The sequence below is a fragment of the Juglans microcarpa x Juglans regia genome, chromosome 3S (assembly GCF_004785595.1).
Source record: "Juglans microcarpa x Juglans regia isolate MS1-56 chromosome 3S, Jm3101_v1.0, whole genome shotgun sequence".
NCBI lineage: Eukaryota > Viridiplantae > Streptophyta > Magnoliopsida > Fagales > Juglandaceae > Juglans > Juglans microcarpa x Juglans regia.
The window spans coordinates 3,617,387-3,645,381 of NC_054599.1; the positions used below are offsets into that span (position 1 = coordinate 3,617,387).

The following is a 27,995-nucleotide window of genomic DNA, read 5'->3' on the forward strand; positions in this document are numbered from 1 at the left end:
TGAGTAGTTTTTGGTGTTTGTGTAGGTTTTTAATATGGCAGTTCTTATTCTTTGGTATAGATGTTGAAATTGCTAGAGTTTGAACTCAAGTTATAGACAATACATTACGAGAATTAGGTAAGCGGGGTTCCTATACTAGTTTTTGCATTAAAGAAAGTGGCTGAGATTGATTTTGAAAACATGCATGTTTGTTTGAAACGGAACTTGAAAACGACCTCAAATAAGTGTTCTGCATACTCATGAAATCTGAATAAGAATGAAGTATTTTTCTGTCATGACTAATGTAGATGTGAGCTTATTTTATTGCATTTTGTTTCTACATTGTGCAAAAAAAGCGAATATGAGAGCTAAAGGTTTGCTTTGATTGAATGAAAATGTTTTGACTATACTATTTTGAGTATGTGAAATGATTGAAAGCTATTCAGTAATTTGTTTTGACATGATGTGTCATCTGAAAATCTTGGCATGAATTTCTGGTTATGTATCTGAGTATTTTCTGTTTTCGATGTTGCCTCAGTTCGGTTTCTGTTAAGCCCCGCCATGGGTATAATAGTGGCATACGACCCTGCTACGGGTATAATGGTGGTTTATAACCCTACCACGAGGGTTAAACATGATATATGTCCTGATGTGATACTCTGATATGATATGAAGATGAGGTCTCAGTCTGTGATATGCCAAAGGATTTTGGATAAGAAAGTTTCGCTCTAATATTTTGATAATATGTTTGATTATGTATTCTGAAAATAAATATTATGATTCTGCATTCTGAAAGAAAATATTTTTGTTCTGCATTCTGAATTATGTAAATGCTCATGTTTACATACTAGTAAATGTTCATTGCTTATTGAGTTATTGATAACTTACCCATTTACTTTCATAATATTTGCAAATAGTTTTGATGTTTCGACTGAGGATCAATATTAGAGAACATGGGCAAGATTAGCTGAGGATGATAGATGAGTACCACAGGGTACTAGTGCTATTGGTGGATTTAGTTATTGTGGAGACTTATGTATACCCTATTTTATTTTATTAAGTTCTTTGAGATTTGTGGAGATGTTAATTTAGTTTAGCTTATTTATGGTATTGAGAATTTGATATGTGGTTATGTGGTTTTGAATCCTTTAGTGAATTTATTAGCAATGTGAAATTGATTACCAGGTGACAAGAGTTAACTCTCTGGACCTCCCAGGTCAGGGTGTTATAGTTGGTATCAGAGCCACGTTTGAGGTTTTGCAAACTATAAACATATGAAGTTTAGATATCTGTGCGTACATAGGAAGTAAATTTCAGATTGGAAGTGTAGGAACTTGAGGACTATAAGGATGATCATGTGGATATTTAAGTTTGAGCTTCTGTAAACTTTATAATTGATTTCGAAAGGATCCAAAGTTTTAGATTTGGCATATGTTAGGAATTGAATTCATAACTTTGTGGTTTTAGATTCTAAAGATGTATGTGAGTACTAAGCGATGTCAAGTTTATGATTATAGATGGTAAGAAGAGTGATATGAGTTGGTTAGAGATATGGTTAGGAATGGGTAAAATAATAAAATATTTTGAATTTGTTTTACATAGTTATTTGATATATAAATATATTTGTTTATACATATATATTTTTATTTATTTTTAGAACATTTCAGCAAGTTTAAGCTTTCAGGATGGCGTCTCGTCGTCGTGTCCGAAGTCTTGAAGATTTAAACAAAAACAATAATGATGGGGGTTGCACGTTTGAGCAATTTAATCGGATGCATCCTCCCACCTTTGATGGAAGAGGCGATCCAAACGCAACAGAAGATTGGATTCAAGACATTGAAGAAATATTCAGTGTTTTGGAGTGCACCAATTAGTAGAAAGTTTGGTTCGTAGCTTTTAAACTAATTGGAGAAGCGAATAGATGGTGGAATTCTGAAAAAGCCATCAGGGAAGCTGAGGGGACTAGAGTGATTAGTTCACCTCAATTCAAGCAAAATTTCTTTGACCAAATTTTCCCTAAAGCAGATAGGGAAGCTAAAGCTTGAGAGTTCACCAACTTGATACAAGGGACCCTGACTGTGCGCCAGTATGCTGCTAGGTTTGCGAAATTATCACGCTTCATTGCATACCTGATTCCTAATGAGGAGAAGAAGGCCAGGAAATTTTAGGAGGGTTTGAACCATAAGATATATGAATGAGTGATGGTCTTTCAGATTCAAAATTTTTTAGAGTTAGTGCACAAGGTGATGTTGGTTGAGCAGAACCTCAAGAGAGGTACTGGATTGCAAGAACAGAGGAAGAGAGCTACTCCTTAAGGATCCTCTAGTATGGATCAAGGGCCATGGAAGAAGAGAAATCAGGGGAGCAGCTCAAGTCAGAGATAGATTTAAGGAAATCATAAAACTAACCCCTGTAAGTTCTGTAACAACGTGCACGCTGGGGAGTGTAGAAAGTAAGTGGAGTCATGTTTCAGATGAGGTAAGGTTGGTCATTTCATTAGAGAATGTCCATTGCTTGCAGAGGACAATAAAAAGCTCAACCCACCTCAAAGCTTTAGGCCGAACAACCAAGGCAACAATTGGCAGAGAACTGTGTCAGCACGAGTGTTTGCTTTGACGCTGGGAGAAGTTGAGGACAAGAATGATGTAATCACATATATAATCCTTATGATTCTCTTATTTAGTTGCTATTTTGTTAAAAATTTAGGACTACTTATCTATTTATCTCTATGGATTATATGACGTAATCACATGAACTTTTTCCTTTTTTCTCAATAAGGCTACTGTTTTATTTGACTCGGGGGCTACCCACTATTTTATCTCGATGGATTATGTCAAGTTCTACCCAGTTGAAGCATTTTGCATAAGTGTCCAATAACAATTAGCGAGAGAGAAATGCCAACTAACCTGATAGTCTTTCCTATGATTGGGTTTGATGTGATATCGAGAATGGATTGGTTAGCTTCCGGTTATGCCAGTATTGACTGTTTTAAACAGAAGCTAACCAATCCATTCTCGATATCTGCTTTTCCACCAGTTATATCTCTTATAACTGAGGGGTAGATGAACCAAAGCAATAATTGGAGTTAGAGAATATCCCTATTGTGAGAGAATATCTAGAGGTATTTCTTGAGAATTTGTCTGGACTACCACCCAAGCGAGAAGTAGAGTTTGCCATTGAACTAGCTCCAGGCATGACACCTCTTCCCAAAGCCCCTTACCGAATAGCACCATCTGAGTTAGCTGAACTCAAAGAACAATTGTAAGATTTATTAGACAAAGGTTTCATCAGGCCTAGTGTGACACCTTGGGGAGCTCCAGTTTTGTTTGTGAAAAAGAAGGATGGGACAATGAGAATGTGTGTTGACTTCAAAGAAATTAACCGCATAACTATAAATAATAAATATCCGATACCCCGTATAAAGGACTTATTCAATCAGTTACAAGGTGCTTAGGTATTTTCTAAGATTGATCTCAGGTCGGGTTATCATCAATTGAAGATCAAGACAGAGGATGTGCCTAAAATAGCATTCAAAACCAGGTACGGTCACTATAAATTCTTAGTCATGCCTTTTGACCTAACTAATGCCCCAGCTGTATTTATGGATTTGATAAATCGGGTATTTCACGAATTCTTGGATAAATTTGTAGTGGTGTTCATTGATGACATATTAATCTACTCCAAAAACAAAGTTGAAGATGAAAAGCATCTGAGACAGGTATTTGGGACACTCAAGGATAAGAAGTTATTTGCTAAATTGAATAAGTGTAAATTTTGGCTTGAGTCTATTTCATTTTTTAGAGATGTGGTCTCAAAGTACGATATCTCAGTAGACCCCGAGAAAGTTGAAGTAGTAGTTAACTGGACTTAACCAACTAATGTGCATGAAGTTAGGAGTTTCTTGGGTTTGGCTGGATATTACCGTCGGTTTATTAATAGTTTCTCAAAAATAGTGGTTCTTCTTACCACCCTGACCAGGAAGAATAATAAGTTTGAATGGATTGCAAAGTGTGAGGAAAGTTTCCAAGAATTGAAGAAGAGATTGGTGACAGCTCCAGTTCTGATGTCCCCAATGAGAGAGGAGGATTTGTGGTTTACAGTGACGCTTCATGGTTGGGTTTGGGGTGTGTATTGATGCAAGACAGGAAACTTATAGCATATGCTTCACGACAATTGAAGGCATATGAGCAAAATTACCCCACACATGATTTGGAGTTAGCAGTCGTTGTCTTTGCACTTAAGATCTGGAGGCATTATTTATATGGTGAAAGATGCGAAATCTACACTAATCACAAGAGTTTGAAGTACTTATTCACTCAAAAGGAACTGAATATGAGATAAAGGAGATGGCTTGAGCTAATCAAGGATTACGACTGCACCATTAACTACCATTCAGGCAAAGCTAATGTCTTAGCTGATGCACTTATCAGGAAGTCATTGGGACCAGCAGTTGCAACTCTTACCACTCAACACCACTTATTAATGGACTTAGAAAGAGTTGTTATTGAGGTTGTTACTAGTGACCAGCAAGCATTGGTAGCTAGTTTGATGGTTCAACCAACTTTGATAGACAGAATTAAACATGCTCAGAAAGAAGATTCAGGGTTAGTGAGATTGGTGGTAGAAGTAAAAGAAGGGAATAAATCCGAGTTCAGCATTTCTGAAGATGGAACTTTAAGGTTCGGAAGTAGATTGTGTGTGCCAGACGATGAAGAAATAAAAAGAATCATCCTCAAAGAAGCGCAGTGGTCTCTTTACATAGTTCACCCAGGTAGTACAAAAATGTATTGGGAATTGAGGGAATCTTTTTGGTGGAATGGTATGAAAAGGGAAATTGCCAACTTTATAGAACAATACCTAACTTGCCAACAGGTGAGAGTGGAACATCAGAGACCAGCAAGATTATTGCAACCACTCAAATTCCAGGATGGAAGTGGGAGCATATTTTTATGGATTTTGTTACAAGCCTACCATGGACACTGACTGGGTAAGATGCAATTTGGGTGAGTGGACCGCTTGGCAAAGACTGCTCACTTGGTGCCTATCAAAATTCCTTATAAGTTGGAGTAACTAGTCGAGCTATTTGTATAGGAGATAGTGAGATTGCATGGGGTACCCGTTTCCATTGTGTCAGATAGGGATTCTCGTTTCACTTCAAAATTTTGGTAAAGTTTATAGGAGGCCATGGGCACTAGGTTAGATTTCAGCATTGCTTTTCACCCATAAACGGATGGTCAGTCAGAAAGGACCATTCAAATTTTGGAAGACATGTTGAGGGCGTGTATGCTGGATTTCAGGGGAACCTGGATACGACACTTGCCTTTGGTCGAGTTTACTTATAATAACAGCTACCAGGCTAGCATTGGGATGGCACCTTATGAAGCACCATATGGTAGCAGGTATAGATCTCCCTTGTATTGGGACGAGTTCGGGAAAGACAAATTTTGGGTCCAGAAAACATACGGAAAACAACAGAAAAGATAGAAATCATTTGAGCCAAAATGAGAATAGCTTAGAGTCGACATAAGAGTTATGCAAATAATCGTCGTCGTCAATTAGAGTTCGAAGTCGGGGATAAGGTATTATTGAGGATTGCACCGATGAGAGGAGTCATGAGATTTGGAAAGAAGGGCAAGTTGAGCCTTAGATATGTCGGGCGCTTTGAGATTCTTGATCGGATTAGCCTAGTGGCTTATAGGGTAGTATGCTGAGGAAGTACATACCCGACCACGTTATTGACTATGAGCCTATTCAACTTCAGGAAAATCTAACTTATACGAAAGAGCCGATGCGGATTGTAGAGAGAAAAGAACAAGTGCCACGGAATTGTACTATTCCATTAGTTAAAGTGGTATAGAATAATCAGGCTATCAGTGAACCCTTTTGGGAATTAGAAGATGAGATGGAGTCAAGTACCCACGGTTGTTTGATAGAGATCCTAAGAACTTGTGACAAATTTCGAGGACGGAATTTTTATAAAGGGGGAGAATATAATACTTGGGCCCAAGGCCTAGGCCCATAATTTTTTTTTCATCATCTGAAGACCCAAAATACTACGTCGTTAGGTGAGATAGTCTTCCCCTTTTTAGTTTTTTTTCTTTCCCTGATACCCCTTCCCCCACGCCCAGTTTTCTGCAAATTTTTTTTCTTCTCCCTCTAGCAGTTTTCCTTAACCTGAAAATCCCTCCACCCCAATCTTCATTCTCCCACGTCCACACGGTTTTATTTATCTTTTGTTTCCTTTTCTCCCATTACTCAACCCCTCTTGCTGCTACCCTTTCTTTTTCTTTTTATCTTCATTTGTGGATGGTTTTTCTATCCTTACAATTCCTCTTCACAGAGCATTCCATCACCTCCCAACCATGCACCTCCACCATCAAGGGCCATAACCGATTGATTTTGTCCCACACTGGTAAGATTTTTCCCCTTCTCCTTTTAATTTCTAGCTTTTCTCGCATGCTCTATTCTTCCCATTCATACACACGCATACACAGATTCTCACTGATTCTCACACACACTCTATTTTATTTCACCCCATTTTGTTTCATTGTTTGATTTATGAAAAACTGTAGCACAATTTTCAGAGTCCCTCTTCACTTTAGTCGATTTCAGTCACTGTGATCCATCGTATCTGAATCACTAGTAAGTCTAATCTTCTCTCTCTCTAAATCTGAATCTCTCATTCTCTTGGTGTTCATCCAGCCACCCGAAGTATTACAAAGGTATTTTTATTACTATTGTTTTATTTTATTATTTTACATTTTAGTTATTTTATTTTTAGGTGTATACTTCCTTCGTTGTATATTTGTGCAACAGTACTCTCTTTGGGTATTGGTTGTCGTGTTCTAGTCAAAGTGTGAACCACCTTGATTCTTGATGCCAAGGTAATTCCCCCTCTTAGGAGAATTCAAGTTAACCATGCTACAATGTGGTTGCTCCACTGAATGAAATCAATTTTTCTTCTTGTCAGTCATAGTTGAGAAGTAATCGCATCTCTAGGCAATGAATATCACTCCCTAACCCCATGTTTCATCGCACATGATTAGGTACAATATTCAGAATATTAAGTGTTTTTTTATTTTTAATGGTTGTGTGACATGAATAATTGGAAATTGTTAAAATTTTAAGCTAGTTATTTTTGGTAGGGCATAATCTATAAATGGTATTATAGCTTGTTGGGTGCTGCTTGATATTTCAGAAGTTTTCTACTTGTGTGGAGTTGTGAACGGAGGAGACTTGATATGTATTGTTGTTTTGGGTGAGTAGTTGGCTGTCGGAGTTTGAGTGAAGGATTGTTTTGGGGTCGATATGGGATTGGCTGGTTTGATGTTGTGGTGTCCAGGGTGGGCATGTAGCTATCTAGATTGTTGTGCATGGCTAGAGGAACTGTTATGTGCGCTCTATTTGTTGGTATGTGGCTGGTTGGACTATGTTAGTTGCTAGAAAATGGGTAGTGATGCTTGCTGTGAGGGGGATGAATTAATTACAAATTATGGCCTTGCTTTAATTTGTCGTTATAATTGAGTAGTTGCTGAATTGAGTAGTTTTAGGTGTTTGTGTAGGTTCTTAATATGTCAGTGCTTATTCTTTGTATAGGTGTTGAAATTGCTAGAGTTCGTACTCAAGTTTTAGACAATACACTACGAGAGTCATGTAAGCAGGGTGCCTATACTAATTTTGCATTAAAGAAAGTGACTGAGGTTGATTTTGAAAATATGCATGTTTGTTTGAAAAGGAACTTGAAAACAACCTCAAATAAGTTTTCTGCATACTCATGAAATCTGTATAAGAATGAAGTATTTTTCTGTCATGACTGATGTAGACATGAGCTTATTTTGTTGCATTTCATTTCTAAATTGTGCAAAAAGAGCGAATATAAAAGCTAAATGTTTGCTTTGATTGAATGAAAACGTTTTAACTATACTATTTTGAGTATGTGAAATGATCGAAAGCTGTTCAGTAATCTATTTTGGTACGATGTGTCATCTGAATACCTTGACATGAATTTCTGATTATGTATCTTAATATGATAGGTTTTCGATGTTACCTCTGCTCGGTCTTTGTTAAGGCCCCGTCGTGGGTATAATAGTAACATATGGCCCCGCCATGGGTATAATGGTGGTTTATAACCCTATCACGAGGGTTAAACATGGTATATGACTTCGCCATGGGTATAGTAATGGCATACGGCCCCGCTATGGGTATAATAGTGGCATACGGCCCCGCCACAGGTATAATAGTGGTTTATATCCCTACCTCGGGGGGTTAAACATGGTATTTGTCCCGATGTGATACTTTGATATAATATGAAGATAAGGTCTTAGTCTGTGATATGCCAAATGATTTTGAATAAGAAATTTTTATGAAAGTTTCGCTCTGATACTTTGATAATATGTTTGATTATGCATTTTGAAAACAAATATTTTGTTTCTGCATTTTGAAAGAAATGTTTTTGTTCTAAATTCTGTAAATGCTCATGTTTACATACTAGTATATGTTCCTTGCTTACTGAGTTATTGATAACTCACCCCTTTATCTTCACAATATTTTTAGATGGTTTTGATGTTTCAGCTGATGATTAGTAATATAGTACATGGGCAAAATTAGTTGAGGATAGTAGATGAGTACCACAGGGTACTAGTGCTATTGGTGGATTTTAGTTATTCAGTAGACGCAGTTCTGTATGTTTTGGATGATTAAGGAGACTTATGTAAACCCTATTTTATTTTATTATGTTCTTTGAGATTTGTGGAGATGTTAATTTAGTTTATCTGACTTATGGTATTGAGAATCTGATATGCGGTTATGTGAAGTTAAATGAGTTGGAAGTATTGATGTTTGATTTAGAGCCATTGGAAGTGTATATATTGAATCCTTTGGTAAATTTATTAGCAATGTGAAATTGATTATCGGGTAACTAGAGTTAACTCCTTGGACCTCTAGGGTCGAGTTGTTACGCAAACTCTCCTCCAAGAATCAAAATCATGCATGACATATCTTGAGTTGGCTAAGCAATTTGCTAACCAGCTTGTTGTCGTGGGAAAATATCTTGAAGATGGTGATCTCATCTCCTATATCGTTAGTGGTTTCCACCCAACATATACAATCTTTGTAACAAGTTATTCCTTTGCCACTAGAGAGACCCCATGACCTTTGAATCATTTCAATTTGAGTTATTGTTATTGAACTTTGAGGCACTACTTGAGTCTCATTGCTGCACCATTCCACTTGAAAGCAACCATCTTGTCATGTTTCCAATAAGCAAGGCAAATCCTATCCTTCTAAGAAAAAAAAAACCTCATAATTCCTTCAAGTCTTTCTATCCCAAACAACAACAACAACCTCGTTCGAAGCAAACAGATTCTTCTCAACAACCTAAATCCACCACTAGCTTCAGAAACCTAGGTCGTGTACCCTACCAAATCTATGGGAAGACCGATCATCAAGCCCTCCCACTAACTATCATCGAATGGGTTTTAGCTACTAAGGGTGTCACCGTCCCACTCAACTTGCAACCATGGTAGTTCAAACAAACGCTACTTAAGTTGAAGATGATGATCAGACTTGGTATGTCGACAGTGCTGCCAACAATCACATAACAACACTACAAGACAATCTCAGCATCAAGCAACCATTCCCAGGATAAGACATTGTGATAGTGGGAAATGGCTCCTCTCTTCCCATTCAAAACATTGGTTCTTCAACTCTCCTCTCTAATGGTTCACATTTACATAAGACCTTTAATACCCATAAGCCTTTGCCAATCTTATAATTATACAAAATTTATGTTATGATAATACTTGTAATTTTATTCTAACATTTGGTACATTCTTTGTGAAGGAAAATCAAACTAATCAAGTTCTTCTACAAGGCCGAAGTAAAGATGGCTTGTATCCGATGCACCTGAAAGGCTTGTTCACCAATCAGTCCAAACAACACACTGCTTTCCTTGGAGTCAAAACTTCTTCCACCATTTGGCATAACCGATTAGGACACCCAGTAAGAGACATTGTGAATAATGTAATTCGTAGTTTTCAATTCCAAAAAACTAGTATATGCATTCTCTTATTTTCTAAAAGTCATGACAGTTACTCGAGAATTTTAAAGGATCGAATCAAGATTATCAAATTTGAAAATCTAATGTGAAAGAGTATTTTTTATTCTAGAGCATTTATTGCCACTTATCAAAAATTCTAACAGCTAATAATATTGTCCAAACTTTTGACTAATCTTTTTCAAAACATAAATACATGCAATTCTGTATTTTGAGAATTGATATTATGCCACTTCAGTTATATCGCTCACTTTATCTCATTGACATGGCACCATTTGGTGCCACATGGTTTATTAAAAAAATAAAAATATATATTTAAGACAAAATGACATCCAAAAATACAAAGAGAAAAATACAAAAACCCTAGATTTTCTCTATCCCTTGTGTTGTGATTGTCCCACATCGATTGTGGAAAGGGCTGGTGGTCAGTTTATAAGTGTGAGGAAAAGCCTCACCTCTTGAGCTAGCTTTTGAGGTTGAGAGAGACCCAAGACCACTTAACACTGGTATCAGAGTCCAGATTTACCAATAGTCTCAGACCCAACAGTTTGTGGGAGAAATGAGTTGTCGCTGCTCCGACCCAGGGCCAATGTATGAGGGGGAGATTGTTGGGGTTGTCCCACATCGGTTGTGGAAAGGGGCTGGTGGTCAGTTTATAAGTGTGAATGAAAGCCTCACATCTTGAGCTAGCTTTTCAGGTCGAGAGAGGCCCAAGACCACCTAACACTGGTATCAGAGCCCATTATTAACAACAGTTTCAGGCCCAACAGTTTGTAGGAGAAACACGTTGTCGCTGCTCATTGTTGGGGTTGTCCCACATTGATTGTGGAAGGGGCTGGTAGTTAGTTTGTAAGTGTAGGAAAATTATCAACTATCGAGCTAACTTTTGATGTTGAGAGAGGTCCAAGACCACCCAACACCTTGTATAATCACGTGACAACACAGCTAGTAGTAGCATTTCGCCTTTATTTTATGTGTAGTGGCCCGAGGGTTTCAAAAGTCACTAATCCATGCTTTTGAATGTTTCTCAAGTCAAGTTTAATTTGTATATTTCAATGGGGTTGTAAAAATTAACCAGAAAATCGGCCCGAACCAGTGGAACAGGTCTGGTTTTGGACTCGTTCCCTTAGTTCCAAAACTGGTTGATACCAGTCCTGTCCCAGTTCTATGTTTTTTAGGATTGGACCGGACCGATTCACTATATTATATTTTTAAATTAATTTTTTTAATATTATATATAATAATTTTTATATATAATAATATAAATTATAATTATATATAAGGTTATTATAATTTATAACATAAAATTTTAATTTTAAACATGAAAATTTATTTGATCATATGTTTTAAAAATAAAATATATATTAATAACATTTTATGGCCTAATAAATTATCAACATATACATTTTAATAAATACATAATCCATTAGTATATTAATTAAATTCTGCTTTAATTAATTAGTATACATTAGTATACAAATGTGTATTATTATATTAATTATATTTTATGCCCTAATACTACTATTAAAACTAAAAAATCAGATCGAATCATATCAAAACCGATAAAATCGGAAGTAACGATTTAGAAAAATAACCAATACGAAATTGTTTTTTGAAAATAAAAAATGGCTACATAACGATTCGGATTAAATTTTGTCTAAAAACAGACCAAACCATTTCAGTTCCATGGGACAGCTTTGTCGTAGAGCATACAACATGTAAAATAAAAGGCAGTAGGACAACTTTGTCGCTCAACCTAAACCTCAACGATCAACCTCGCTCACTCTACTTTCTCACTGACCTTTGCAGCTATAACTTTGGTCCCTCTTCTGCTTTCATTTCTTCATCTCAGCAAACCAACCTACACAGAATGGGGACTCTTCAAAGCCTGATCTCATTCATAACCCTTCTCTTCCTTCTTCTACTGCTCGTTCATTGTGGCGAATCAACTCAGCCTCCGTTTTCCTGTGATTCGTCCAACCCATCAACTAAGTCCTATACTTTCTGCAAAACCTCACTACCCATCACAGAAAGAGTCCGGGACCTTGTCTCCCGCCTCACATTGGATGAGAAAATCTCTCAGCTCGTTAACTCGGCGCCTCCAATCCCCCGGCTCGGCATCCCCGGCTACGAGTGGTGGTCCGAGGCTTTACACGGCGTCGCCAACGCCGGACTCGGCATCACTTTCAATGGCACAATCCCGGCTGCCACAAGCTTCCCTCAAGTCATTCTTACTGCTGCTTCCTTCGATGCCCATCTCTGGTATCGCATCGGCCAGGTGAGTCTGAGTTCTCGTGCACTTATGCGTACAATTAATTACGGACAATGTTTTTTGATCATTATCTGTGGAAATTTGGAATCTAAGGCGATTGGGACAGAAGCCAGGGCAGTGTACAATGCTGGGCAAGCAAAGGGCATGACGTTTTGGGCTCCAAACATAAATATATTCAGGGACCCAAGGTGGGGGAGAGGGCAAGAAACACCTGGAGAGGATCCGTTAGTCACAGGAAAATATGCAGTGGCATATGTGAGAGGCGTTCAGGGAGATTCCTACGACGGTGGGAAGCTCGAGGACGGGCATCATCTTCAAGCTTCGGCTTGCTGCAAGCATTTTACAGCTTACGATTTGGACGACTGGAAGGGCGTGAACCGATTTGTTTTCGATGCTCGTGTAAATCTCCAACTTCAAAGTCCCTCATATTTAATTTAATTTGCAGGAACTCATGCTTTTGTTTGCTTTCTTTTATGATTTATTTATTTATTTATTTATTTTGCCTCTTTGGAACATAATAGATATAATTCAAAGATTCCTCCTTGTTTCGAGTACTGATTTTTTATAGATATATCATATAAGGTTAATAAGTCAAGCTAGTGGACTGCACCATTTTTTCCTTTTTTCTTTTTTTGGATTCTGGTGTGTTTTGGATTCATATATATCACTTTTTTGTATTTATTTATGGGTCTCCAATGCTGAGTTTATTACAGCAATGATTTTTTCTTTTCAGTTAGGAAATATATAGAAGCCAATTTCAGATTAAATGTGTCTTTCAATTTAAAAGAGACTTCTGATCTATAAGAAGATCATTTTGGAGGAAGAACACGATGCTTAGTATTGAAAGGAGACAAGTCCACCAACAAAAAAAATTAATTAATTTCTCTGTAACTGTCGTCTTCAAAATAATATTTATTGATGAAAGGAATTTAATTCCCACCAACACTCCCCCTTTTCTTACTGTTCAAGAAACTTTAAAGAGTGGATCTGCTGAAAGTAATTTTATTTACAAACCAATGTTAGAATTTAATTTATAAAATATAATTTTACAGATTAAATTGCTATCATGTCATCATCGTCTTTTATACCTTTCAGGTCACGCAGCAAGACTTAGCAGACACATATCAACCTCCATTTGAGAGTTGCAGACAAGAAGGTCGAGCCAGTGGGATAATGTGTGCTTACAACCGTGTCAATGGGGTCCCAAGCTGTGCAGATTATAATCTTTTATCCAAAACTGCTAGAGGACAATGGGGTTTCCAGGGGTAAAGTAAAAAAAACATTATTTATATGCATAAACCATTACAGCTTTCTTGTGAAAGGTGACATTATACATGCTTTTTGCAGACTAAAAATTGCTTTTTCTTTTTCTTCTTTTCTGTTGGAAATGATCAGATATATCACCTCAGATTGTGATGCGGTCTCTATCATCTATGAAAAACAAGGATATGCTAAAACACCAGAAGATGCAGTTGTAGATGTCCTCAAAGCTGGTATGGTGGGAACCCATTATTGTTCTTCCTTTTTAGTTTCCTTTTAAAAATATTAACATATTTGAAAGTATAATTTATGCTATTTCCTGCACATATTATTGGTCTCTTTATTCTCAACTTCTTTGTCGGCAAGTATTTTTTATACATTGGAAGAGGTCGAATCCAATACTTATTCTTTTAAATTTTAGCTGCCAGTAAGATGAGTTAAGATAAAAGTTAAAAGTTAAATAAAATATTATTAGAATATTATTTTTTAATATTAATATTATTTTAAAAATTAAAAAAAATAAATTATTTATTATATTTTATATAAAAATTTAAAAAAAAAAAATGAGATGGAGATGTATTCTCAAATTTGTCTGTAACTCTCGGTCTTTTGCCTTGAATTTGGACCATAATTATTAATTGCATGGCCCCACTTACACGGGGTAATTGCCTTTCATTCTAGAGTCAATAATCATCAAGTGGCCGTCACTGTTAGTCCATTTTAGACTCCCAGCAGCAGCCCCTTTAGATGGACTTTCTAGTTTGAGTGATGATAGGAACAATTTTTATACAAATTTTCTAGGTGATATTATCATATAATAAAAAGCTTAATTTTATTATTTTATTATTATATGGTAGTACCACGTAATAGACTGTGTAATAGTGAAGATTGGTATTATTATGTAATGAATATTTATACTTGAAAAATATTTTATATTTTATATTTAAAGGATGTTTGATAAGAAAATATCTAAAAATACCTGAAAATGCATCGTTACACAAAGAATGCCTGGGTCTACAAGTTTATTTCGGATGGATTTAGTTTCATTCTAAAATTTGATAGGAATTATATTGCACTCAAATACAATTAGACCAGCCAAGAAAAGCAATAAATAAATAAATAAATAAATAAATTATTAGGTCTAAATAGAAATTTTATAAAAGGAAGTTTATAATCTGACGTGGCTAAACAATGTAAAGTTACCAAGTAAATATCTCTATGTAACTCTGTAACAAGTATTTCTCAACAAATAAAAAAACACAGACACTGTGAAGTAGTCAATTTTGAACGGTTGCCTATCTGTACTGTGAACATTATTTTCAGGTATGGATGTGGATTGTGGATCCTACTTGCAGAAACACACTCAGAAAGCTGTAGAGCAGAAAAAATTACGTGTATCTGAAATAGACAGAGCGCTTCACAACATTTTCTCTGTCAGAATGAGGCTAGGATTGTTTGATGGCAATCCAGTTCAGCAGCCTTTTGGCAACATCGGTCCAGACAAAGTTTGTAGCATAGAGCACCAGGATCTAGCCCTTGAAGCCGCTCGAAATGGCATTGTCCTGTTAAAGAACTCCGACAGACTGCTCCCACTGTCACAAACAACAACCATGTCCCTTGCTGTAATAGGCCCCAATGCAGATTCTTCTAAAACACTTCTGGGAAACTATGCAGGCCTTCCATGCAAATCTGTTACCCCGCTGGCAGGATTGCAGAGATACGTCAAAAACGTAATCCACCACCCGGGTTGCAATGCAGTGAACTGTTCTTCAGCTGCAATTGAAGAAGCAGTCAAAATAGCCAAGGGGGTGAATTATGTGGTTTTGATTATGGGACTGGACCAAACTCAAGAGAGGGAGTCCCATGATCGTCTGCATTTAGTGCTTCCTGGAAAACAACAGAAACTTATCACCAGTGTTGCAAGAGCAGCCAAGAAACCTGTTGTTCTGGTTCTTCTTTCTGGAGGTCCAGTTGATATATCTTCAGCCAAGCGTGACAAAAAAATCGGAAGCATCCTGTGGGCTGGTTATCCAGGCGAGTCTGGAGGAACTGCTCTTGCAGAAATTATCTTTGGTGACCATAACCCAGGTGGGCAATTTACACTTGGCTCATAAATAAATTTTGCAACTAAAAGATTGAGAGAGAGAGAGAGAGAGAACAGGCACTGGTTATTTCGTTTAAGCACAGGTTTGATAATATTATACTTCATTTTTGCATGCAGGAGGAAGATTGCCAGTGACGTGGTATCCTGAAGAGTTCGTAAAAATACCAATGACAGACATGAGGATGAGGTCGGAACCATCATCAGGCTATCCTGGACGTACATATCGTTTCTACAAAGGTGAAAAGGTGTTTGAGTTCGGTTATGGCCTCAGCTACTCAAACTATGCTTACAACTTCTCGTCTGTTAGACAACGCAAGTTTCATTTCCAGTTGAATCAACCATCAAAGGCTACACAGACACCAGAAGCCAAGTTGGTTTCAGAGCTGGGGGAGAAACTCTGTGAGGGGAAGAAGTTCTCGGTCACCATTGGCATAAAAAATAATGGAAAGATGGCCGGAAAGCATCCGATATTGCTATTTACAAGGAAGGAAAAACCCAGCAATGGGAGTCCAGTTAAACAGCTGGTTGGTTTCCAGAGTGTAAAGCTAAATGCTGGGGAAAGTGCTGAAGTTGGATTTATGTTAAGTCCCTGTGAACACCTTTCCAGAGCCAATGAAGTTGGCTTGATGGTGATTGAGCCAGGTCTACATTTCTTGGTTGTAGGTGATGAAGAGTACCCGGTTTCCATCTCCATTTGAAATTGAGGTACCCACTTATGATCAATAACTGCTGTAACACTAAGTTGTAGCCATTTCAGTTCATTGCTTGAAACTGAACCTGAAAAACTCAAACTGAATGAGATGCAGATACAAATTATAAGCAATTTCCTCTGATTTGATTCAGTATTGCCGTAAGTAAAAGGCAAAAGTCAGTTTCATTTTGTATTTTGCAGGTGCTCTAAGTATATGCAATCAGCACGAAAAAGCACCGCTTTTGTATTTTGCAGGTGCTCTAAGTACATGCAATTAGCACGATAAAGCACCGCTAAAACGATTTGCAACAATTTACATGATGAGAAAAGGTTTTGGTCATCATCTTGAAGCCCTCAAACTTTCTGAAATTGACAGTTGAAATGGAGGGGCTATTCTTGCATTCCAGGTCATGGCTAGTAGAGTAACCTTAGTAAATACCATAATTGAAAGATTCCGAACGTATCTAACCAAACTAATTACAATCCAATTGGACCAAGTTTTTCCATTAGAATAAGCCAACAAATTAACATTAACACTAGGGAATTCTGTGAGTTGGAAGTGTGATAGGAACTAATAATAATTACCAACTTCAAAGGTGGTGTTGGATGGACATTTGCCCCACGTAAGGGGCAAGTGGTAGGTATGGATACTGAATATAGGTTTATCCTTCATTTTAAATAGAGTTGTAAAATAATTATAGACTAGTTGTATGTTTATAATTTTCCTCCACAAAAAGATGGATATGACAAAGAATGAGAGTTGGCAAATACTCCCCTTATGAATTAAGGGCATATACCTAAAATTAAAACAGCATGTAGTTACCTTTGTTTAAGAGCCTGAAAAATGTATTCGGTAGCATTTGGTGGGAGAGTGTGCGATAACTTGTATGGCCCAATCCCCCCAAGCCCCTGGAGACAAAATTCAGAATAAAGAAAAGAGAACTTCTACTAGTATAAGTGCTTGTAACCAAGTGAAGGACACAGTAAATGAATACCACAGCAAACGCATGTCACACTATCACTACTTCTGCTGAAAAAATGAACACGGATACGAAAGTAATGTAAATCATTTCATATAGGTACGGTTGCGTTCCTGTCTATAATGGAAAATCACTTCCCACCATCCTCTACAACGTGATTTTTTTTAGAGGTGATAATGATCAATGAAATAGAGTGGACAACAGTCTTAGTTCTTGTTACTAAACCATAGGAGAGTGCGTTCGACATCCAGCTCTAAGCTTAACACCAAACTGAAAGGGAAATTTCCAAAGAGATCCATTGCAAAAACAGGCTGATTACATAAACACGATCATAAATTCTTCCCACCAAACTCCCATGATAAACGATAATCCAATGTGAAAAAAAGAATTTCACCAACCTGCCATCCAGCGTAATGGAACTCTCTCGTAAAAGCATGAACCCCACTACAGCTGCCACCTGTTGTCCTGTGTAAAGGGAAGTGAAGTAGGAGAACAGGACCAGACCCAGATAAAATAGTATTTGCTTTCTAACCAAAGTTATGGACTGTCTGTCTGATTTCCCCAAACTCATTCATTGCATCAGTAGCGCCTTCCGCTCCCATTTATAAATCCACACTTTCTCTCTGTATTACTTTCTTAACGCCAAACCGGAGATTATTCTCCCAAGACTAGCAGCGTATCGGGCTTCGACTGCATCATCAAAAAAATCAATTTTACTTCCAAAAAAAAAATCAGAGACCATTCCAATTCTTATCGCCAGGGGTGTTACCCGAAAGGATTTGACATGTAATAGTCTCTGAAATAAAAGTTGAGAAAGGCAGCTTCTGAACCCAGCAAGAGCAAATTGGCGCCTATCATCACCTTCAAGTCCTCCGGGCCGTCTTCAATGTCGGTGGCTTGTTGAACTTTGCACGAAGGAATCTTGATCCACTCTTCGTAAACGATGAGAGCGAAGATTTGATTTTAGAACTGGACGGTATCAATTTTATCGATAAACCCTATACTTCTAGTGGAGGAATATTTATAAAGAAGGTAGGTACAGAAAAATCCACAACCAGGCTCCTATACAGAATCAGAGGCAAAGTTGGCCTCCACGAGACCGCCATTGCTGCTGACAGATTCAAAAATTGGAAATCAAGGGAATATGGCTCTTCGAGGGGCTATTCTACGATAAGCCACTCTGCGAGCGGCAACCATGGAAGTATTTTGTGAATTTTGCTTCCTCCGTGTCGACTAATTACTTACTTGTGACCTACAAAATAAAAACCTTGAAACATTTATCACTCGCGAGAACATTAGCATGGGATTGGTCATTATATTCTTTAAATTTTAATTAATATATAATTTTTTTATTTTTAATTAATCATTCAAAATTTAAAATTTATATTGAATTAGTCATCACATTCTTTATAATAATAAAATATTATTATTTTTTATTATTTAAATTTTTTAATTAATTTATATTTTATTTTTATAATCTTCAATAACATCTAACAATCATATTCATTTTCATTTTCACAATCTAATAATATATAATATAATAATCTCATATATATATAGATGATAAAATCTCATATGAATAAAATTCTCATATCTATAATATAATAATCTCAAAAAATACTTTTAGATTTTCTATAGTTCTTTTCATATTTGAAAAGAAAAATAGATTTACTATAACTTATAGTTTGGATGAAAACAATTTAACTAATTCAATGTAGAACAAATATGGATGATATTTGTTAAATTTGAAGATGAAAAGGCATTTGGCTAATTCAATGCCAAGGCTCTTAGAATACTGAAACCATTTATTATCACATCACTATAATTTTTTAAAATTTTTACATAAAATATAATAAATAATTTAATTTTTTTTAAATTTTAAAATAGTCATAATATTAAAAAATAATATTCTAATAATATTTTATTCAACTCATTTAAAACCATCTTATCTTATCTCATATTATTATCTAAACAAAGTTTGAATAATTAGATAATATATTTATAAATAGTAGTAAAATAATTTGAGTTAGAATATTTTATTAAATTTTAAAAAATGATGGAGAAAACATTGAATAAAAATTTTATAAAGTTATAATTTTTTAATATTATTTTTATTTTAAAATTTTAAAAAGTAATATTATTTTTTATGTTTTATTTGAAAGTTTGAGAAAGTTATAATGATTAAATGATAATTAAATAAAAAATTTAAAAATTTGAAATTGAAAAGTGTTTTGTATTTAAATAATGTTTGAAAAAAAAAATTGAGAATCCTTAAGTGCAGTTGTCGGCTATATTGACAAACAAGGCTCTTAGGCTTCGTTTGGATACAGAAACACTCTCAACTTATCTTATATCATCGTTACAATTTTTTTAAATTTTCATACAAAATATAATAAAAATTTAACTTTTTCAAATCCTAAAATAATAATAATATTAAAAAAATAATATTTTAACAATATTTTATTCAATTCATATAAAACCATCTCATTTTACTATCTAAATGAACTCTTATTCTTTTTCTTTATTGTAAGGCTTAGTAATATGTTGGGCAGAAAAAAGAAACTTGCAAGTAACGAACTTAAATTATTTAGTTGTTCGCCTCAGTGGCTAGATCGATCAAATCCCACCTTTTTTTTTTTAAGCAAATCCCACTTAAATACAAGTTGTAAATATATCAATTATTGTGGGACTTATTGTAATTAAAAAAAATATATATAAATGCTTTTGAGTACCAATAGATGTAAAATTTTCATATCAATAATGTATTTGGGGTGTCGATAAGTGGTTCTCTAATCGATCTTGTCTATTCATTTGCAGAACATAACACATCCATAAATTGTTTAGTAAATGTAAGTCAAATTCGCAAATTGAACTTAACATTCATGTTTGATTAACCAAAGTTTTGCTTAGCTGTTTTTTTATGTCAACAATACACTTTTCAAAACACTTTGCATCCCATTTAATATTTTAACAATAATGAATTTAAATATTTATATTTTGTTCTTTCTTCCTTCATTACTTTTAACAATCATATGTTATAGGAACTTAGGATGACTGATTCAGTTATAATTGCATTGTTAATTTGTGTTAGTCTTGATTGTAATTGTAATTTGATATTGAAAAATGATATTTACAATTATGAAGTGTGCAAGTACTGAGCAGTCATTTTAAAAAAAATTAGTTAATACAAGACTCATATGAAGAAAAAAATTAATTTTTTAATAATAAACCCTATTAATTTTTTAAAAAAATTATACAGTGTTTGAACACTCCATAATTATATCGGATAAAATTCCATAGATTATTAGTGTATGTTAGTCTTGATTGTAATGTGTGCCTGTCTATCTAAGAGCACTTCAATGTGGCAAACCCTCTACCTAGAGTGGAACACCATGCCTAGATTGTTCCTCCTCCAAAACACTTTAAAAATCAACTATGATGTACCTACTACCTATAAAAGAAGACTACTCCTTAATAGCAGCTATCTCTAGAGGGCTCTAAGTCCAAAATTTCCACTCTTGGTCAGAAAAATGTTTGTTAAAAATGTCTCGTCTACGTATCCAACCCTAGCGGCCTTAATAGTAGCATCAAAAGCAAAATCTATAATTGAGAATAGTTCTACTAGGTACAGACGGTTTGAGACACCAATCGCATGCTAAATGCTGAGATGGATTGAGTGTCAGATGCCATTTAAAAAAAAATAAAAAGAAGAGAAAGAACAAGAAAAAGAAAGACAGAAGAAGGACGAAGTCAAGGAGTATTGTCGCAAAGCATTTTCCTCTGTGATTTCATTTCCATGCTCTACTTCAAAAACAACCACAAGTGAATTACCAAAACATAAGAAAGAAAAGGAGGCAATGTGTAGGCCCGGTGATCCCATTATTGTCTCCGTCCAGATCTCCAACCCCCATGCCACCAATACCTCGCCATCTCCCTCTTGCTCGAGCACCTTAGTTTGGAGATCAAATAACTGAAAATTTCTGGCCATTCTTCCCTCATTCCACGGCCATTCTTCATCTTCCTTGGTTTCCTCCTCATATTTCTGTCAAATTTATAACCAAAACTTTAGTGCATGGATCATTTTAAAGAGAATTTATATACTTAGAGAATTTATAGGAATCAAAGTTGTTTAGTTGATGAGAAAGAAAAAGAAACTAATCTGATCACTATCAACTTCAAAATAACAACTTTTCAAACTTTTCAAAACAACAACTTTCATCTCCCGCCTCACCCATGCATGCCGTTTTATTAACCCCCATTCTATGTCATCTTAGGTGTCCATGGGTGCACAAAATCGCCTGAAAGAAGACTTTTTTAGAAAATTCATACTTGAAACCCTACCTCTATGTTCTATACTCTAAGGTCTTGTTTGTGTATGCAAATATTTTATTTATATTTTATTTCCAAACATTGTTTAAATATAAAAAAAATTTCAATTTCAAATCTTTAATTTTTTTTACCTAATCATTACAATTTTTTTAAACTTTTAAATAAAATACAAAAATAATACAACTTTTTCAATTTTCAAAATAAAAATTATATTAAAAATTATATTCAACTAATATTTTAACTTTATAATAGTTTTATTTTACATTTTCTCTTTCATTTCTTAAAATCTAATAAAAAATCTTAAATCAAAAAATTTTATACTATTTACAAACTATTTCACTACTATTCATATAAATTATTAGATTTTCTAAATGTTCAAACGAGCACTTACAACCCTATTTACGCCTGTTGGGAGTATTTATATTTGTACAAACTCTACTATACAAGGTATGGTGAAATGCTTCGAATTCTCTTGTAGAGTAACTAGCATTTCCATCTCCTTGTTAATCTCGTTTCACCTTGATACTATAGTTGGAAAGACCAGCCACCCGTTCTTTTTTAGAGAAGTGATACACTTATATAACTATTTCACAACTTCTAATAAAAAGGTAGTGTCGGGAAAAGAGTGCCTCCCGACACTATCCACCGAGAAGGTTATTTTACTTTTTTTTTTTTTTTTCATGTATCTTTTTAATCTCTTTAAACATTTTTTAAAAAAAAAATTCACAACATCATTTAAAAACACTTATTAATCATTAAGTAAAAAAATAAAAAAAATAAAAAACTTAGTTGGTAAGAATCATTGGTAGAATGTGTCAATGGATTTAGTGTTTTCCCTAATAAAAAAAAATTAAACCCATCAAGTCAAAAGTACAAGGCAAAAAATTTGTATAAAAATTAATATTTTATTAGATAGTCATGTAATAGTAGTAACATGGCCATTTTACTTTTCAAGGAAGGTTAAAGTCACATCTAGGTCATACTCCAAAAAAATTAGTCAATGGTATAATTAGAACTCACAGGAATCATTATAAAGAGAAAAAAAACTTCTTCCTTACAAATATTTGAGATGTCTTAAATATTTATTAATGTCCTTGTCGAGTCATTTCATCATGAGTGACATGGCTCAAATCCTACATTTCTAGTTTAGATTGACTTGATACCAATTGCAATACTCTATGCAATGCCCAAACTACATCTGGTTCATAGTCCAAAATGGCTAATCAATGATACAATTAGAGCTCACTAAAATCATTACTAAGAATAAGAACTTCTCCATCTCCAAACAATATATAATCTCATTCATCACTTATACTCACTGAGTATGGGATATCAAAATTTCTACCCTAGATAAGATTGTTCATTAGGGTTAGATTTTTTCGACTTAATATGAAATCTACATATCTAGATATATACAGACGATTATCTTGTTCAAACGAATAAAAAAATCCGCTATCTATCCGAGGGCTGGGTGGCAAGATATATAGCAGTCGAAATAGAGTAAGAGATAATTGTATGTTTGAAATAGAGGAAGAGAGACTAATAAACGACGACTGTGGGGTAAAACAAAGGAAGAGAGACTACATCTAGCCCGCCTTCTGGTCCGATCCTTGCCTAAGACGGTCAAGGGCACCCTTCCACACAAAATCGGCATGTGGGCGGAATCCCGCACAGATTTGGGTGCTAGGAGTGGGGCCTTGGCAAACTCCCCCTCCCCCTTCTCTCTTGCTCTCTCTCACTCTCTCTCTTCCTCTCTTAGTCTCTCTTCCTCTGTTTTGCCCCATAGTCGTTGTTGCCCCTAGCCCTGTCCAGTCACTGTCCATCGCAATCTCTCTCCCTTTCACCATCGCACCTGGCCCCGCAGTCCCAAATATTTCTCTCTCTGTGTGAAAGCTCTCTCTGCCGTGGGCAGATGACCCTAGGAGCCAATTTCCCCCCAGCATCCAGACAGAACACCAATCCATGGGAGTTATGCTCCCATCCCCCCGCCCATGCGAGAGTAGGGAGCAAGGCTAGAGGCCATCCATCCAAAGGCGGATAGCAACCTCAACCTCATCCGAGTTTTTACAATAACAAAGGGGATACTTGCTATCTGTAACTGTTATCTTTTAAAAAATCATCTTTAAACAAAATGGCGTTGTTTTCATATTATGACCAAAATAACATATTTTGTTATCAACACGCCTCATCTCTCTCATTTTGATGCATAACATTCAATAGAAAACTAACCATATCCTCTCGAGCTAGAAACATCCTTTGTTGTTGTATCTGTCTTCAATATTTGTCTTCGTTGAAGCCTCTAATCAACTCGTTATGCCGATTTCTTAAACAAGTACTGATTACTCTCCCCAATTTGTTTACTTTTTTGGCTTTTATAGGCTAAACTCTAAAATATTTTCATTTTCTTCTCTTTCAATTACACATGGACGTCTAAAAGTGGATTTTTTATTACTAATTTTTAGCGAGAGAGATTGTTGCTTATCAATAGTTACATGGGTCTCAATTCGTTTGAACTCATTTAGATTTCTAATTTCATAATATTGCAATTTACACGTCGTTTGATGTTTGGTGCTAAGTTAATTGTCCTCTTCTTTATTTGTTCCTAGTTTGTTGTTTTCATGGCCGCTTGTGTGCCTAGCTATTAACTTGAATATCGTTGATTATTAGATATGCTCTAGTTCATTGGTTACCTCTAATGTGCTTCTATGTTTGCTTGTGAGGTTCATTATGCTCATCAACAATCATGTAGAATTTTGGAAATTTTCTTTTTTGGCTTAATTTCTATACGCGTGTCGAGGATCAAGCTAACTACAAAACCTGCATGCTAAAGAATGAGGCAAATAATCAAGAAAAGTCATCAATCCTGGAGCCTAAAGTTTAGCTGTTTTTAAATTTGAAATTTGTAATTCACAGCATCTGTTAGGCACAATTCACAACATCTGTTATGCATCAATTTTCCTTTAAATAGTTTGTACATGATAAACATTAGAATCATTGAAAATATACTTTCAAACACTTTCCTTATTCTAAATTCTACATGGTATCAGACTAAACCAGTCGACTAACGTCTACGATGGCTTCTTCCAATTCTTCAAATTCTGCTACTCTTCCCAACTTTATCACCCTGCCTACTGTCAATATCCACAAATTAACCAAAGACAACTACACTACATGGAAAGCTCAAACAGTCTCTTATCTTCTTGGAACCATTCTCAAACTCGTTGCCACTCTTCCCTACACTAACTCTATTTCCTCTTATCCCAATCATGCACATGCTCAGTGGATTCGTCAGGATGCTCTCATCCTGAGTGCTTTTATGTTCACACTCACCGAGCCTATTGTGGCTCAAATTTCATCTCAGCATACCTCCTATGATGTCTGGCATGCTCTTGAACAAACCTTTGCTTCTCAATCCAAAGCTCGTGTTGTTCATCTTCGCTCTCAACTCTTTAATATCCGCAAAGGTTCTCAGACCACCACTGATTATTTCTTCAGTGGAAAGAAGATCACTAATGAAAGGCCAAAACTTGTCATGTGATGATGTGATCATATATGTTCTAGTTGGACCTGGCCACGACTATGACTCGTTGGTCACTACTGTCACTGCTAGAAAGGACTCTGTCACTTTAGAGGAGCTCTATTCCTTGTTGTTAACAATTGAGTCACGGATTGTGACAAATAATTTAGCCTCTCTTATTGTTAATGGATCTGCTAATCTATCTACCTGCCAACAAACTTCTTTTGCACCTCGAGGTCATGGAGGCTTTCGAGGGCGGGGGCGTGGTAACTATCGTGGTGGATCTAGTTCTGGTAACTCCACCTCTTATCATGCTAGCAGAGGACAATTTAATCGGGAGCCCACTTATTGTCAAGTTTGTGACAAACCAGGACACACTGCCAAGAAGTGTTATCACATGTTCAATATTACCTATATTGATCAACCTACTAATAGACAAATGCAGGCTATGGTTGTAGCCAACAATCAATTTGCGGATAATGATTGGCATCCAGATACAGGAGTAACACATCATCTCACCAATGAGATGACCAACCTAACCCTGCGCAATGATGATTATGATGGCACAGAACAAATTCAAGTTGACAACGGTGCAGGTTTGAGAATTACTAAAACTGGTTTGTCTACTCTCTTAACTACTTCTAAATTTTTTCTACTACAACAGATTCTTCTTGTTCCTGAAACTCAAAAAAACGTACTACCTGTTCATCAATTTTGTAAAGATAACAATGTATATTTTGAGTTTCAAAACAATCTTTTTCTTATCAAGGATTACTCGGAGATCGTCCTTCACCAAGGTCTGCTTAAAAATGGTCTCTACTCCTTCTCTACTTGTGTAAATCATGAACCATACCATGCCTTTCTGTTGTCCGTCTACCACTCAGTCTATGCCTGCGCTCTATGTCACCCATTTGTTGGTGTGTATGTAGGAATGCAATTCGATGTTGAATACCAACTTGTTTAAAAAAGTTTGAAATTCTTCGATATTTCCCTCCCCAATCTGATTGAATGGACTTGATTTTAGTGTCAAAGTGTTGCTCGACATAAGTTTTGAATTGTAAAAAAATGTTTTCAACATCTGATTTTAATTTCATTAGAAAAAGCCACAAAAACTTAGTGCAATCATTAAGGAAACTGACATAGTAGCGGTCCCCATACATTTGAACAGATTAAATCCAAAGGAAAGTTAGATTTTAAATGACTAGTCGTAAATGGCAAATTACTCTTCTATCACACTCTAAACTGCCTCATATTTTTTGGGACGACTCCTTTATAACTATTGCATATTTAATTAATAGACTTCCCACACCAATTTTACAAAACAAATCCCCCTTTGAGGTTGTCTACGGAAACCCGATTATCATTTTCTTAAAACATTTGGTTGTGCTTGTTGGCCTCACTTACGACCATTTAACAAGCATAAACTGGATTTTAGATTAAAAACAAAACGTGCATATTCATCGGTTACAATTTAAACCATCATGGATACAAGTGTTTAGATGCTTCAATAGGAAAAGTTTACGTATCTCGCCATGTCATTTTTTATGAGAACAGTTTTCCATATCAGTCACCACAACTATCTTCTCAGCCTACAAATATGTCGTCTACCACCTCTCTTCAAATTCTGAAAATCTGTCCAAATGAGGAACCAGTTCAAGTATCTCATCATGTTACTAATGCCAACTCACCAGTTTCTTTGTCTCAAGCTCATCATTCTACAGGAACGGGAAGTGAACTTCTAGATTTGGCAGCCAAATCTAATCCAAATATTGATAGTTCAATTGAACCACATGATCAACATGAACCTCCTATTTCAACAAATTCTCACAGCATGGTCACCCGATCTAAAAATAATATTTAGCGTTCAAAGAAGCTTCTTGATAGTTCAATTCGATACCCTCTTCCGCGTGCTCTCCTTGCTACAGCTAAAGCTCTTCAAAATGAACCAACATTGAAGCCTTTAAACATAGTGAGTGGATGACTGCTCTAGATGCTGAATTTGATGCCCTTTTGCGAAATGGGACTTGGACTCTAGTTCCACCAAAATCTAATACCAATGTCATTGGTTGTAAGTGGGTCTACTGCATCGAGAGATGAGCTGACGGTACTATTGAACGTTATAAAGCAAGGTTGGTAGCCAAGGGCTTCCACCAGCAGTAAGGCTTGATTTTACAGAAACTTATGGTCCAGTTATTAAACTAACAACAGTTCGAATGGCACTTACTATCGTTGTCTTTTATAGCTGGCCAATGCATCAAATTGATGTGCAAAATGTATTTCTTCATGGAAGTTTACAGGATTATGTTTTTATGCTTCAACCACCTGGATATCAACATCCGCAATTTTCACACCATGTCTGTCATCTTCGTCGCTCATTATATGGTCTTCGTCAAGCTCCTCGAGCTTGGTTTTCTCGACTAACAGATAAGTTAATTACTTATGGACTTATGGATTTACTGGTAGCAAATCATATGCATCTTTGTTCATCTACTGCAAGGAGCTTATAATTATTTTCCTATTAATTTATGTTGATGATCTCATTGTCCCGGCTCCTCTGCTGCAACTATCAATGAAGTCATTAAAAATCTTCATGCAGACTTCACCATCAAGGATCTTGGCCAATTGAAATTTTTTCTTGGTGTGGAAGCATTACATTGTGATAATTGACTTTATCTCTTTTAGCGCCAATATGTCACTGATATCTTGATACAATCTGGTATGGACAAGGCCAAACCATATACAACTCCAATGGCGACATACACTAAAATATCCATGCAAGATAGACCTAATTGTGCTGATCCAAATCTGT

At 35.7% G+C, this 27,995-nt stretch overlaps 2 protein-coding genes and 1 pseudogene across 2 annotated transcripts; 2 read left to right on the top strand and 1 right to left on the bottom strand.

Annotated features, from left to right (window-relative positions):
- The first annotated feature begins 3,544 nt into the window (after positions 1-3,544).
- On the top strand, positions 3,545-4,970 carry LOC121257868. Its single transcript, XM_041159120.1, has 3 exons — positions 3,545-3,746; positions 4,376-4,750; positions 4,852-4,970. Exons 1-3 carry the CDS (start codon positions 3,545-3,547, stop codon positions 4,968-4,970), a joined length of 696 nt encoding a protein of 231 aa, XP_041015054.1.
- A 6,744-nt stretch (positions 4,971-11,714) lies between these two features.
- On the top strand, positions 11,715-16,489 carry LOC121257817 (probable beta-D-xylosidase 7). Its single transcript, XM_041159066.1, has 6 exons — positions 11,715-12,311; positions 12,399-12,704; positions 13,401-13,570; positions 13,701-13,798; positions 14,889-15,653; positions 15,787-16,489. The coding sequence occupies exons 1-6, from the start codon at positions 11,904-11,906 to the stop codon at positions 16,365-16,367; spliced, it is 2,328 nt and encodes a 775-aa protein (XP_041015000.1). The 5' UTR covers positions 11,715-11,903; the 3' UTR covers positions 16,368-16,489.
- On the bottom strand, positions 16,309-18,446 carry LOC121257869 (annotated as a pseudogene).
- Between the last annotated feature and the right edge of the window lie 9,549 nt (positions 18,447-27,995).

What these genes read in the sequence shown, in the direction of transcription:
- LOC121257868 (XM_041159120.1), top strand. Translation starts at nt 3,545, where the DNA reads ATGCCTTTTGACCTAACTAATGCCCCAGCTGTATTTATGGATTTGATA. An exon ending in ATTTGCTAAATTGAATAAGT is followed by an intron (nt 3,747 to 4,375) that starts GTAAATTTTGGC and finishes ACTACCATTCAG; the next exon opens with GCAAAGCTAATGTCTTAGCT. An exon ending in TCTTTACATAGTTCACCCAG is followed by an intron (nt 4,751 to 4,851) that starts GTAGTACAAAAA and finishes ACTTGCCAACAG; the next exon opens with GTGAGAGTGGAACATCAGAG.
- LOC121257817 (XM_041159066.1), top strand. Translation starts at nt 11,904, where the DNA reads ATGGGGACTCTTCAAAGCCTGATCTCATTCATAACCCTTCTCTTCCTT. An exon ending in GATTTGTTTTCGATGCTCGT is followed by an intron (nt 12,705 to 13,400) that starts GTAAATCTCCAA and finishes TATACCTTTCAG; the next exon opens with GTCACGCAGCAAGACTTAGC. An exon ending in TGTAGATGTCCTCAAAGCTG is followed by an intron (nt 13,799 to 14,888) that starts GTATGGTGGGAA and finishes CATTATTTTCAG; the next exon opens with GTATGGATGTGGATTGTGGA.